This window comes from Balaenoptera musculus, chromosome 9 (genome assembly GCF_009873245.2).
Source record: "Balaenoptera musculus isolate JJ_BM4_2016_0621 chromosome 9, mBalMus1.pri.v3, whole genome shotgun sequence".
NCBI lineage: Eukaryota > Metazoa > Chordata > Mammalia > Artiodactyla > Balaenopteridae > Balaenoptera > Balaenoptera musculus.
In genome coordinates, this window is record NC_045793.1 from 57395749 (window position 1) to 57411165 (window position 15417).

The 15417-nt window shown below is 40.0% G+C and overlaps 1 protein-coding gene across 5 annotated transcripts in view; it reads right to left on the bottom strand.

Moving 5' to 3' along the window:
* Positions 1-15417, bottom strand: part of CDK6 (cyclin dependent kinase 6) — a 234894-nt gene that overhangs the window by 70134 nt on the left and 149343 nt on the right. For all 5 annotated transcript variants that reach the window (XM_036863082.1, XM_036863084.1, XM_036863083.1 and 2 more), the window contains exon 5: positions 4233-4342. In XM_036863082.1, coding sequence (XP_036718977.1) covers positions 4233-4342 — 110 coding nt within the window. The remainder of the gene's footprint in view (positions 1-4232; positions 4343-15417) is intronic.

Here is a 15417-nt window from a genome sequence, read left to right on the forward strand (position 1 = left end):
TCAAAGGTTAGAGAGTCAGATAGACTTAGGTTCAAATTTGGCTCTGCCATTTAAGAGCTGTATGCCTATGGACAAGTTATTTATACTCCTTGTGGAAGGCTTTGGTTCATCACCTAGAAACAGGAAAACAGTCCTCAGAATGTGGGTTTAGTGAGATAATAGATGTGAAGGGCCCGGCCCTGGGTCTGTCACATGACACAACTGTTAACTCCCTTTGCTTCTTTTTTTCTCCCTAGGTTAGGGAGGACGGTGAGCCTTGCTGATGCATAAATGGTTATTCCTCAATGTTCTTATATAAACAACTAGGATACGACCTCTGAAGAAGGTTAATCCTGACTTCTAGTCTTCCATTGAGAAATCTCTTTCCTCTGTGGAGACAAGCTTCTCATTATACCCATTCATAGAAACCTACACTTCACAGCATTTACCCCAGCTCTGGTTAATTGACTAATTGCAAATGCAGTGCCTCTCTTCTGCACTAAGGTGTAGGTTATCCTTCTAGAAAAGGGCCTTGCGTATAGTAGCCACTCAGTAAAGTTATTTGCAGAATGAATGAAACATCTGTTTCCAACATGTGACACACACCTGGGTGATATGGGAGATGATTTCAGGGGCTGAACATGGACTGAATTGTTTAATTTTAATGGTTATATGTGAATGTTAGTGTATGTTAGACAAATAACTGGTTCATCAATTCTGTGATTTTATATATTTTTGCTTAAGATGAGGCTAAATAAAAAGTTAATTAATTTAAGATAGTAAAGAAATTAAGTAAGTATAGTTATCATGAATATGGCAAAAACCATGACGGTGTTAAAAAAGATGACACAGTTTGGGAACTACTGCCATAGCAACAAGGAGGAACCCTGAGTGGACACATACCAGGACTCCCTGATTTAGGGTCAGCCTAAGGCAATGAGGGAGTCTGCTTCCAGAATCCACGGCTTGTGAGTTCTCAGCCGGACACTGCAACAGGTGGGTCAGCACTGAATCAGGAGTTAAGCTGGAAGCAGGTGAAGCCGGTGGCTGGACCCCAGAACTCAGCTGGCATAAGTGAGAAGGCTTCACATTCAGATATCTGGGTGTTATCATAGGAAATACCAAACGTGAACTGAGCAGGAACAAGGGTCAGATCCCATGGTTGTTTTCAAGGTCACATCCAAACCGGCAGGAACTACCTAAGAGACAGAGCACCCGCCCCAGGAAGGGTGGCAGGCCCAGATGGATCCATTGTCCTTCAGCCTTAAAGGCACACGCGCCTGGATTCTGATATTGCTTCCCGCTCCCGGCAATTATTTCTCAATTTACTATCTCCGTGCAAGGCTCCAAGAGAGGGGTACTTTCTTTTGTGCACACTTGAAGAGCCAATGGGTCTCTACCCAACATCTCACTTTCCCAGAAAAGTGAAGCAGACTGTTGCTGCTGTCAAAGGAGTCTCTCTCTGAGCCTCCAATACTGAGTCTCCCTTCTGAGACCCAATGCTGGGCTGAAGAGATGGGTATTCCTGTCATCCTGGATTGGAACATAGAATGGACTTTCCCCTAGAAAAAAAATGTTGTAAGTAGAAAATAGGTTTTGATAAATAATGTTCTGTATATGTTCCAGGTTATACAGGATTCTCTGCAAGCTAGACTGGGAACCAGATTACCAACTATACTACCACTTCAGTGGGAGAATGTTTTAATGCTATAAAATGAAAATTTGGGCTGCAATTGTTCCCTAAGTGCTGACTACCTATACTTAAAAATAAAGCACATCCCTTACTAGAGAACACTTTAACACTACATATCTTAAATTTCATCTTTCTTTTAACATCTTCCAGAAGATTGTTTTTATCATCAATTATGGCTGGTATTCAAGTTTTGTACTATTGAAAAATAACTGATCATCCTTCCCCCATAACAAAAGAAGGACCCAATCTTTACATTTGAGGACAATCCTAGACTCATCAAAGTAATTCCAATAAATACTTCTCTAATCAACTCTCAGCTGCACCAAGTTATTCATGGGATGAACTGAAATGACTGTCCCAACTCCCACACTGCAATACTGACAGTAAATTATTCCTGGTTCTGACAATAAGCCTTTAACCCCAAATTTTCCACACTTGTCTGATGAAAAGAATTACATGATGCACGTTTAAAAACAAGAATGTCAGGACTTACCTGGCGGCGCAGTGGTTAAAGAATCCGCCTGCCAATGCAGGGGACACGGGTTCGAGCCCTGGTCCAGGAAGATCCCACATGTTGCGGAGCAATTAAGCCCGTGTGCCACAACTGCTGAGCCTGTGCTCTAGAGCCCTCGAGCCACAACTACTGAGCCCGCATGCCACAACTACTGAAGCCTGTGTGCCTGGAGCCCGTGCTCCACAACAAGAGAGGCCACCGTAATGAGAAGCCTGTGCACCACAACGAAGAGTAGCCCCTGCTCGCCACAACTAGAGAGAACCCGCGTGCAGCAACGAAGACTCAAAGCAGCCAAATAAATAAGTAAATAAAATATTTTTAAAAATTAAAAAAAAACAAAACAAACAAGAACACCAGGCCTCAGTCCAATAATGAATCAGAATTTCAAGAGAGAGGTCTGGGAGTTGCACATTTAACGACTGACCATTCCTGCTGATTCTCTCATCCAACCCAGTGGTTCTTACCCTGGAGGATGAATTAGGATCACCTGGAGGGCTTGTGAAAACAAAGGTTGCTGGGCCCCAGCCCAAGCGCTTCTGATCTAGTCGGTCTGGGGTGAGGCCCAAGAATTTGCACTTCCAAAAAGGTCACCTTTTTGGATACTGCTGGTCCAAGAACCACACTTCCAAAACCACTTATTTAGCCTATTTGGCAAACATTGCAGCTGAATTCAATATATTTTTTTTTTCTTCCCTCCTTGGTAGAAAAACACCACCAGAGTCACAAGACTTCCTCTGGAGTAATACCCCTCATACTTTTTAGCTGTTTGATGTTAGACAAATAAATTTACCACTGCATCTCAGTTATCTCTTATCGTGAGGAATAAAAAGGTAACACAAGGAAGAGGTTTGGTCCCGTAATTGGCACACAATAGGCCTGCATTAAACATCTGTGTACTTTGATCACCTTGCCATGATCCCCCTCTGTGAGCTACAGATGAATCTGCTGAGGTCTAGGATAGTTCCCCAAATTTATTACATGAACAAAACTTCATTTGGTTAAAACAAACAAACAAACAGACAAGCAAGAAATGGCTACCTCTTTTTCTTGTGAGCTAGCACGTAGCTACGTTTTGAATATAACATGTCCAGTGGGAAAATATTCAGCTTCCCAACTCACATTTTCCCATGGAAATAAAAATAGAAGACAAAGAGAGATTAGATTATGATTAGGCTCTCTGTTTAATTTTGACCAGGCTGACTTTAGTACCCAGGTCTGGATTATTTTCCTGGCAGATCTTTATTATATTGTTTGGCTATTTCTTATGACCTGAAAATCAAACAAATGAACCACAGACTTTCAGACTCAGAGGGGCCCTGGAGGTCATCTAGCCCACCCACCCATTCTAGGAATGCCACTGAAAACATCTACAGTGTGTAGTGGTCCAGTCTCTTCTTGGACACCCATTGAGAAAGCACTATTTTCATGAACCCTGATCCTCTCTTCAGATAACTCTAATCATTAGATTTTTTTTTTTTTGCCTTTGAGCAAAAATCTTTATTTCTGTAATTTTAATATCTTTGGTTCTGCTCTCTATAGTGCCTGAATATGTCTAACCTCTCCTCTGCATGACAGCATTTAAAGTATTCTGAAATGGCGCAGACATCTTTCTTGCCTGTGCCTTTTCAGTCTAAACATTCTGTTTTTTCAAGCCACCATCAAAATTTCCACATACTTAACAGCCCTGGTCCTCCTCTTGTGGAAAAGTCCACCTTGAGGATGTTTCCTCACACAAGAAAACCATAACGTGCTTCATGTTTGCCACATCCTCTCATCGCCAACAAAAACAAAATAAATTGTACGAACACTGGAGTGTTCCTTTCCAAACAGACTTTCCAAGAGCCGGAAGCTACAACCACACGCAACTACATTGTAAGCACTGAGAAGGCAGTTTCAGGACATGCTTGGAAGTGGGAGCCGCAGGCAGGTGGAGCTGGATACCATGTTCCTACTTGAAAGAGGGATGCTAGGCTACCACTTAAATCATCCAAGACCCGAACCGTTTCTTTCCAAGGGAGACAGAGTGAAACAAAAGGTATTTCTTACTTTCTACGAAACATTTCTGCAAATATGCAACCAACACTCCAGAGGTCCACAGGGGTGGCGTAGCTGGACTGAAGCAAGACTTCTGGAGCTCTGTACCACAGCGTGACGACCTGAAACGGCAAACGGAGCGGAGTGTTACTGAGGGAGACGGCTGTTTGCTTGACTCCTCATCCCGGGTGGTTTAGTGCCAAGACTCAGCTCGGAAAGAACTCCTAAAATCACATGGGGGACACAGATAGAAGCAGTAAGTAACCAGGACTCATCACTGACAGGCCAGGAAATTACATCATCCCCACAACCTGGGTTCCCGCCTCAGACTCTGGGTGTCTTACTAGTATGATAAAATAACTGAGTTTCAGAAAGCAAAAGCAAAGACTTAAACAAACCCTTACCTTAAAACAATTATTTCTTTCTTAAGGGGCTTTAAAAAACAATACATAGAAAACAGATGATGGCAACGATTTCAGCTCAATTCCCACGTCAGCAATTTTGGGAAATTGGAAGATTATTCCAGTGGCTGCTGGATGGTGACCTTGAAGTCTACAGAGCACCCGAACAAGTCAAAACTACTCTTATCATGAGACTGTGGGGAATCAAAATAAAGCCCCCTTCAATGTCACTCTTTCCAGAAAACAAAACATGAAGAACTTGAGAGAGAATGTATAACCCAATTGTTTATACCATGTGTAAAAAGTCATCCAGAGGAAGAGAATGGGAAGAACCCCATTTAATACTGAGCACTGTATAATAATAGATAAAACAAACACAACCATATCATTAAGGCTGCACATTTATAAGAGTATATAGGGGTTCAAGTGCTTCTTTTTTGTGGGGAGCAGAAATTCTATGGATGTCTGAAATGAAGGTATATAAAGGAATTCAATACATAAATCTATTACATAAGCATTTTATATTATTCAGATTCTTTTTATCATTATTTATTGTTTTACTTAATTGTGCTTTCACTGATGTCTAAATTTCCTGAAATTCTGTTTATGTACTTTGATGCTATAGTACTTAGTGCCTAAAGACTGCAGTAGCAATTCTCAAAAAAAAAATGGTTGCCATCAATTTCCTTCTTTCCTTATATGCACACTCCTCTCATTAAGGATTGGAGTTTAGTTCACTTTCCATTGAATCTGAATTAGCCTTAGTGACTTGCTTGACCAACAGAATATGGTGGAAGTAACATCTGAGACTACCAAAGCTAGGTCATAGGAAGCCTGGTTGCCTGGGCCTTTTTGAATGCTTGCTCTTGAGATGCTTCCTCTTGGAACCCAGCTGCTATGCAATGAGAAGCCCACAAAGATGTTCCAATCGACAGCCCCAGCTGAGCTCTCAGCTGAAAGGCCATGTGAGTGAGCCATCTTGGACATTCCAGCCTGACTGGTCCCCCAGGTGACTGTGGCCCCTTCCAATGTCACATGGAGCAGAAGAACTGCCCAGTTGAGCCCAGTCAACTCACAGGATTGTGAGTGACCATAAAGTACCTCCATATCCTTCCCACACGAGACCACACCACTGGCTCTCAACTCTGACTGTACATCAGAATCATCCATGGGGCTTTAGAAAAACACATGTGTCTGGGCCCTTATCTTGCCCCTAACTGAATTAGATCTCCATGGGTGGGGCCCCTGGAGTTCTTTTTCTTTCTTCTTCTTCTTCTTTTTTTTTTGTTTAAACTTCTTTAGGTAACCCTAACCCTTGGCTAGGTTTGAGAACCACTCAATTATACAAACGTATCCTCCAGTTCCTGCCGCCATGCTTTTGTTGACACTGTTCTAGTCTGGGAAGCTCTACTTTCTCCTTCACAGGTTGAAATTCTGCTTATCCTGCAAAGCTCAGTTTTTTGTTTTTTTTTTTTTTTTTTAAATTTATTTTTGGCTGTGTTGGGTCTTCGTTTCTGTGCGAGGGCCCTCTCCAGTTGCGGCGAGCGGGTGCCACTCTTCATCGCGGTGCGCGGGCCTCTCACCATCGCGGCCTCTCCCGTTGCGGAGCACAGGCTCCAGACGCGCAGGCCCAGCAGTTGTGGCCCACGGGCCCAGTCGCTCCGCGGCATGTGGGATCCTCCCAGACCAGGGCTCGAAGGCGTGTCCCCTGCATTGGCAGGCAGATTCCCAACCACTGCGCCACCAGGGAAGCCCCTAAAGCTCAGTTTTGACATCATCACCTCCCTGAACCAACTGCCACCTAAAAATCATACTTTGTAACATAGTTCATAATATGGGTCCTTCCAGAGGGCACGGACCCAATTTCATCCATCATTATGTCTGTAAATGCCCATCATAATACTGCGCACATAACAATTGTGTTTTAACAAACAAAAAATTGATGATTTTAAGGCAATCATTCCTAGAAGACAAGTGGGCAAAATTCTATTACCAGTCAACCCCCAAAAAGAAGATACTCATTACTTTTGTTAAGAAGAGTGTCCAATTCTGGGCGCTAGTTTTTAGTTACATAATTTATTTCTGCTTTACTAATATTTCTAGCTGGAGGAACACTTCCCTATTTCTCTAATACACTGTATACCAAAGTGCAGGGGCAAACTGTCCATGAAGTTCCAGTCCAGTGGTTTACAGACATACACAGATATTGTGAGATCACATATTGATCTTCTCACTTCAGTTCGAAATATAGTCTAACATCATATGAGATGAAAAGTTTAATCTGAATACAGCATGATTTTAAGCTGTTCTAAAGAGTCTGTGATTTCTGATTGATTACCCATTCTAAAACACTTGAGTAGCACTATCTTCATTTTCAGTACTTTAATCAGTGATACTTATTATGATCATCAAATAAGTGTTTAGACAACTAAAATAATAAGAAAAATATTGATATATTAAAGAAATTTCCTTCTGTTCCTTTTAAAATTTAGTGACCACTCAAAATGGGTAACAGATTTTTATCAAATGCTTTTTAAAATGTCTATTAATAATGACCATTTGATCACTCTTTTATTCTATTAATGATATATTAATTACATTAATAGATTTCCCAATATTGTACCACCCTTCCCTTCTTGGAATAAATCATTCCTAATCATGGTTTATTATTCTTTTACTAGACCTTTGGATTCTATTTGTTAATATTTATTTTAGGACATTAACTTATACTGATGAATGAGACTGATCTATAGTATTTTTGTGTGTAATTTTTCATGTTTGGTATTAAGGATATGCAGACTTTCCATCCTTTTCTATATTCTGGAATATTTTAAATGGCATAATAATCAGTCCTTTGAAAGGACTCATAAAACCATCTGGATCTGGATCTTTCCTAGCATTATGTCTTTAACAATCTCGTGAATTTCTTATTGGTAGTTAGTCTGTTCAGGTTTCAACTTCTTTTTGAGTTAGTTTTGGTAATAATATGGAATTTCCCTATGAAACTCTTTAATCAGATTTTAAAATGTATTGGCTTAAATTTGTACATAGTATTTCTTGTAATTATTTTAATCTCATCTATTTTCTTGGTTTTCTGAGAAAGAAAATTTTTTTCTCTTTATATCAATCAGGTTTGTCAGGAGTTTAGCTATATTATTTATTTAAAAGAAACTGACTTCAAGATTTATTTCTATTTTGGGAGGATTACTGTTTTATTTAATAATTTGTTGACGTCTACTTTTATCTTTTTAAATCCCCCCTCTTAGTTTCTTTGTTTTTTAAAATTTATTTCTGAGTTGAAACTTGGGTAATTTATTATTTTAGTTTTGATTAATGATAGAACATTTAGTTATATATTATTAAATAAACCGTCCTCATTTTTGTTCAGCTTTAAATAATATGTAATTTACCTTTAATTTTCTCTTTAATCCAAGAATAAACTAATTTGAAGAATTATTTAGAAAAGAGTTTTAAAATTTCCATATGATCAGATTATTTATGGTTAACTGTTAGTTGCTGTATTTCTAGTCTTATTGCATCACAGCCAGAGAATGTAACCTGTAGAATTGCTTTTCTTTTTTTAAAAAGATTTATTTATTATTTATTTTATTTTTGGCTGCGTTGAGTCTTAGTTGTGGCATGAAGGATCTTCATTGAGGCATGCGGGCTCTTCGTTGTGGTGCACGGGCTTCTCTCTAGTTGTGGCGTGTGGTTTTTCTCTTCTCTAATTGTGGTGTGCAGGCTCCAGGGCGAGTGGGCTCTGTAGTTTGCAGCACGCAGCCTCTCTAGTTGAGGCATGCGACCTCAGTAGTTGTGGCACTCGGGCTTAGTTGCCCAGCAGCACGTGGGATCTTAGTTCCCTGACCACGGATCGAACCCAGCGTCCCCTGCATTGCAAGGTGGATTCTCTACCACTGGACCAACAGGGAAGTCCCTAGAATTTCTTTTCTTTATGACTATGCACATAACTGGCTTTTGTTCTGTAGGGTGTAAGGAGAATACTCTCTTTTAAGAGTAAAGTTCTTTATTAATCAGAGTTTGTCTCATACAGATCCTTACTTATATTCTTCTATACTTTATTTGTCAAACTTTGAAAGAGAATTGAGTTTGTGTTTTCCTTCCCCCAGAATCTCCTTGTACTTCTAAGGGTTTCTGCCTTATACACATTGGCCTTATGTTTTGGAAAATAAAATTTATTACAAAAAAATATTCAGATAATAAAAATTTAGATGATGGTAGACATAAGATACAAAGTAAATACACAAATGCTAGTAAATCAGTTACAAAATATAATGGGAAAAGGATCCCATTCATATAGTAACAAAAAAAATGTGAAACACTGAGGAATTTAAAAACAGCAAGATCTATATAAATAAAATGATATACTATTATTGAAGAACATAAAATAAAAGCTAAATAAATGGTGAGACAGACCATGACTAAGATGGGAAAAAGCCATATCATAAAGATAATCATTATTCCTGTATTAACACAAAAATTTAAGACAATCCAGTGATTTGGGGGAGTAAGTTAACTTTGACAATCAGGTAACTCTGGCAGAGTAACACTTAAGAAGAGCCAAAAATAGTTTGAGAAATAAGGATGAGGGGGATTTGTCCTCTGTCACCAAAATATACTCTAAGATACAGCGAATAAAATAGTAGGTGCTAACAGATTAAAAAAAGAATAAAGTCCAGCAAGATAATGAGATACTTATTTACAAGGTGACATTTACAAGATATTTATGATATGCTTATAGGTGGTCTCTCTTTCATCTTAGAGAGAAAATGCACTAGAATATGTGAAAGCAAGACAACTGGCCACCCATTTGGAAGAAAGTAAGTTTGATCTCTGCTTTACACCATGTATAAGAAGAAACTGTATAGATGCAAGACCTAAATGTAAGGAGAGCTAGAAAAATGTATTAGAAGAAAATGTAAGAGGACCTTGGGATGTGGAGGCCTTTCTCAGCATCATGGGAAATCTAGAAGCTTGAGATGAAAAGATTTATAGATCCAGCTATTTAAAACTGAAATCCTGGACTTCCCTGGTGGCGCAGTGGTTAAGAATCCACCTGCCAATGCAGGGGACACGGGTTTGAGCCCTGGTCTGGGAAGATCCCACATGCCGTGGAGCAACTAAGCTGGTGCACCACAACTACTGAGCCTGCGCTCTAGAGCCCACGAGCCACAGCTAGTGAAGCCCGCGTGCCTAGAGCCCGAGCTCCGCAACAAGAGAAGCCACCACAATGAGAAGCCCGTGCACCGAAACAAAGAGTAGCCCCCGCTCACCACAACTAGAGAAAGCCTGCGGGCAGCAACGAAGACCCAATGCAGCCAAAAATAAATAAGTAAATAAATTTATTTAAAAAAACAAAAACAAAAAACAAACCAAAAAACCCAGAAATTTTCTTCAGCAAACACTGTAAATACAGTAAAGGATAAATGGCAACCTGGGAGAAAACATCTAAAACAAATTACATCAATAAAACAATACAACAGAAAAATGGATAAAAAATATGAAAAGACAATCCAAAAGAAGCAAAAACTATCAAAGATACTCAATCTCATAAAAAGAAAGGAAGAAAAGAAAGAAAGGAGAGAAGAAGGAAAGAAAGGAAGGAAGAAAGGAAGAAAGCCATCACAATAAGAGGGTATCATTTTTGCCTGATTGGCAGAAAGGACAGAATGACACTATTCAGGGTTGGTCATGGTATGGGAACCCTGTAAGTTTTATTTTATTTATTTATTTATAATTTTTATTTTACATTGGAGTATAGTTAATTCACAATGCTGTGTTAGTTTCAAGTGTACAGCAAAGTGTTTCAGTTATACATATAAATGTATCTACTCCTTTTCAAATTCTTTTCCCATTTAGGTTATTACAGAATATTGAGCAGTGTTCCCTGTGCTATACAGTAGGTCTCTGTTGGTTATCTATTTTATTTTTTTAAACTTAAACAAAATTTATTTATTTAATTTATTTATTTTTCATCTGTGTTGGGTCTTCATTGCTGCATGCAGGCTTTCTCTAGTTGCAGCGAGCGGGGGCTACTCTTCATTGCAGTGCGTGGGCTTCTCATTGCAGTGGCTTCTCTTGTTGCGGAGCATGGGCTCTAGGCGCACGGGCTTCCACAGTTGCAGCACGTGGGCTCAGTAGATGTGGCACTCGGGCCCTAGAGCTAGTGGTCTTCCGTAGTTGCAGCGTGTGGGCTTCTCATTGCGGTGGCTTCTCTTGTTGTGGAGCATGGGCTCTAGGCGTGCAGGCTTCAGTAGTTGTGGCTTGTGGGCTCAGCAGTTGTGGCTCGTGGGCTCTAGAGGGCAGGCTCAGTAGTTGTGGCGCACGGGCTTAGTTGCTCCGCGGCATGTGGGATCTTCCCAGACCAGGGCTCGAACCCGTGTCCCCTGCATTGGCAGGCAGATTCTTAACCACTGTGCCACCAGGGAAGCCCCTGGTTACCTATTTTAAATACAGCAGTGTGTACACGTCAATCCCAAGCTCCCAATCTATCCCTTCCCCCCACCTTCCCCCTGGTAACCATAAGTTCATGGGAACCCTGTATGTTTTAAATTGCAAATTGGCACAATCTTTTTAGAGGACAGTCTGGTGGTATCTATGAAATTAATAGTCCCCATGTCTCTGAAGCAGAGTTCCATTCGTGGGAATTTATCCTATAGAAATACTCAGACTGGTATACAAAGAGGTACTCACAAGGATGTTTACTCCACAGTAATTCCCAATAGGGGAATATTATTCAGCCATCAAAAAAGATGAGCTAGTTCTCACCCTGCTCATTCCTGCTCACATAAAAAGGTGTCCATGATACACTGCTAAGTGAATAGAGAAGTTCTGGAGCAGTAAGAAATATTTTCCAATTGTTATTAACAGATTACGTGTCAGTGTAAATATAATAATCATTTATGCATACAAAAATGTCTGCCAGGATTCTATACATAGACATCAAGCTTTAAGTGGACAGCTGTCATGGAAACATGGCAGTGTGGGAGGTGGCAAGTATAAAGGAAAGGAAGGGCTGGACGACAATTTCAGAGGCACACGATCAGTCAGCTGCTGTCGGTAAGCACATTTTATAGCTGAGAAAACAATTTCAGAGAGGTTGGGTAATTTAGCCAGGGTCATGGAGCTGACACGTGGAAGAGCTGGGATTCTCCCTGGGACTGATTTCAACCCTGTGCTCCTTCCTCAACATCCAACACGGCACCTTTCATTCAGCATTCCAAACATCCACAAATCAACAGGCAAACATACAGGTTGTAATTAAAGAACCAACCGAGAAAGAATTTAAATTTACTTGGAAATATTTTAACGTGAACTTTTAAAAGAGATTACAAATCTCAAAAATGCAGCTACCCTTTGGGGTTAAATGATTTCCTTAAAAAAAGGTTTAAGAAAAAGGTTTCTATAACTTCAAAACTTACTTCTGAACCACAACAGTGCTCTGTATGGTGTGACATGTAGTCATCAAATTCCCATTTGATAACTTCAATGAAAGTTAAGATTTAAAAATCTCTTTGGTATCCCTAAGAGTTTTGCTTGGTTTATGCGTAAATCATTGTAACAAGGTGAGAGGAATTAGATTCATTTATTAGGTTTATGTTTATACTCTATTTGAACTATCAGCGTTTGTCTAAAGAGACATCTTTTTGGTTTAACCCTTGTAGAATTCAATGTGCTTCAATTCCAAAGTAAGTATGAATTGTACATTTCTAGTTAATTCTCCAAGAAAATAACCCCAACACTGCCTAGAGACTACATTTAAAATAACAAATTACTGCCTTTTGCAGTATACATAAATCTAATAGTTGTTCCCTATGCATATAATATTATCTCATGCATCAAGAGCTTCCCCAGTTTTAATTTGCTAATTTATGTGGCTGGTCCATTCTCTAACCCAGAGTCCCTCAATCCTTACTTTAAGTCACTGTAATTTAAAATATCTCAAATAATGACAATTTCCGTAATTTCCAAGTTTTTGAGAACAAATCATAACAAGTTTCCTGGGCAGTAAAATATAAATTCTGTTTCCTTAGGAACTATTATAGTTCTGTACCTCTAAAAACTTCTGATGGAAGACTGCCTAACTTAAAACCAGTTAAGTCACAGGTACGAAGATTTATTAATTTTTAATTTAAAGTTTTATAAGAATAGGCAAAATTGATAAAAATGTTTCAAGGTTTTAGCCCATGAAGTAATATGGAACATTTTCAACAATGTAATCAATTAACTTCTACCTACATGTTCTCTAAGTTTAATGATTCTACATATCCTTAAACACAAAATATAATGGTCAAAAGACATGTTGAGGGAAACAATGAATACAATGTATAAAGATCAACACTTAGAAATCTATGACAAAGGTGGCTTCTAATGGTAACAGTGCAGTTGTCTACTAAGCAAAGTTAACAATAGGAGCTATGGACAGAGTTTGGTGGTTGGAGCCAGCTGGAACCAAAGCAAATACTATGTTTATTACAATCATTACATGTATTAACAGCCTCTAGAGGTGCTGAATGGATTTGGCAACAGGAGGGGGAGCGGAAGATGGCGGAGGTCAAGGATATTTACACAAGTGGATGTATCTGTTTAAACTGCTTTGATCTCTATTCACATTTTTTTGAAACAGTTCAATAACAGTATAAGATAAAGTAGAGCCAAGGCCAACTCTGACTCAAAATACATGTCAGAGTAACGCATTCTTACTTAATATTAGATTTTACAGTCTTTTATTCATGTACCCTTTCACCAAGATCCTGAAAACCTTAGTCGACGTTATCTGAATCATCCTTATTCTATGGCGACATGCTTCAAGAGCAGAAAAGCATGCTATGCACATTATGCTGGTTATCTTCCTTTTGCCTCTCTGGATGGGCCCAGTGCTCACAGGTGGATCTGTATCTACCATTTGCCTCCAGCTTCTTACTGGGTTTGGCCAACGGGAAGCCTAGGCAGGAGAAGAGTGAGGCTGAGTCTTCAACACCTTGATTTCCTCCCAGCAAGGTTGTCCAGAGCTGGCAGTGCTGCCATCACAAAGTCAATGTCCATCCCGGGCAGCCCACTCTACCCAACTCCAGTAGCTGCTCCCCATCTTCCTTTCAAGCCCGGGAATGGTAACAGCCTGATGCAACTAAGACTCAAGTTAGTACCATTCGCTGGGCTTCCCCTAAATCCACTTCTTTGTAAATCTTGTCTCCGTAAACAAACCTTCCTTGAAGTGTCTTATTTTGAGTGTGCCATCTATTTTCTGTTGGAACCCTGACTAAGACATCCAGTTTGCAGATGAAGAAACTAGCGTGGGTGGCGACTTTTTCTCAGCTTTCACATCTGTCAAAGAGGACATTTAGACTGGATGATCTATAAGGTGACTTCTGTTAGCATTCTAAGAGGCCCTAAATGATGTGGCAATGGTAATGAAGATTTAAAAAATGCATATACTGTACAGAACCAAGACATCCTTGCCTGCCCCTTGGTTTAGTGATTACTTATGGGGGGGACCAGTGTGGTGATTCTTCTTCTGGGGCTGACTTCAACAAGTCTCAAATGTAAATTTCTGTAATGATTTCTGAGAAATATGGAATAACTCAGGATTTTTATATTGTCAAAGTGAAGGCTTTCTAAGCTGTTCTCTAAGCTGTTTATTTGCTTCACATCAGTATAAAACTCTCTAGTATGTATGTTCCTTCCCTCCAGAAGACTTCTATGTTTTTGCAAAGTGAAAATCAAAATTGGTGGTAATGGGCTTCCCTGGTGGTGCAGTGGTTAGGAATCTGCCTGCCAATGCAGGGGACACGGGTTCAAGCCCCGGTCCAGGAAGATCCCACATGCCGCGGAGCAACTAAGCCCGCGAGCCACAACTACTGAGCCCGTGTGCTACAACTACTGAAGCCTGCACACCTAGAGCCCGTGCTCCACAGCAAGAGAAGCCACCACAATGAGAAGCCCACACAATGCAACGAAGAGTAGCCCCCGCTCGCCGCAACTAGAGAAAGCCCACATGCAGCAACGAAGACCCAATGCAGCCAAAAATAAATTAAAAAAAAAATTTGTGGTAATTTCACTGACTTTTCCTAAAGGGTCTCAAAATTCAGTTCTTTAAAATCAGACATTTAAATTAAGATATCATAAACAATCAGAATTTAAATTCTTTCCAGCACAGACTTGTCATTATAAGGCCAGTGAAATGGGAACTATTAAAAGAGTTAAATACCAATAAAAGTTAATGCACAAAGTACTTTGCAACAAATAATAATGGAATCCTCTCAAGTGGATGCATTTTCTGACCTAAAGGCCAGAAAAAGATGTTTTGATACAAGACAAAAAATGGCCGAAGTCTACACAAAAATGAGATTCTCAGCACTGAGCCAATTACGATCACGGCCTCTGCTGTGCATCTACTACCAGCAGGAAGGCTGTCTGTCCTTCCAGAACCTCAGCTGTGCAAGACTCTCCTGGGGCCACTGGCTCCCATTTAGATGTGCTGATTTCCAACTACCTGGCCCCTGCTTCTGTGGGTCTGTCTGTGGGACATTCTTTCTTTGAGTCTCTGCTGTTCTGAATTCTCACATATCACTTTCTCCAGGAAGCCTTTCCTGATCTCTCAGCTAGAAGTGATCACTCGCCCCTGAACTTCCGCTGCACTTCTATAGCTCTTGACCCTTTCTATTTTCCATTACAGTCATTCAATTCACCAGCCACAGTATATATATAGTGTCGTGCATGGAGGGTGCTCACCAATTATCTGATGATTGGATACATGAATGAACCACAGGGAACTAACT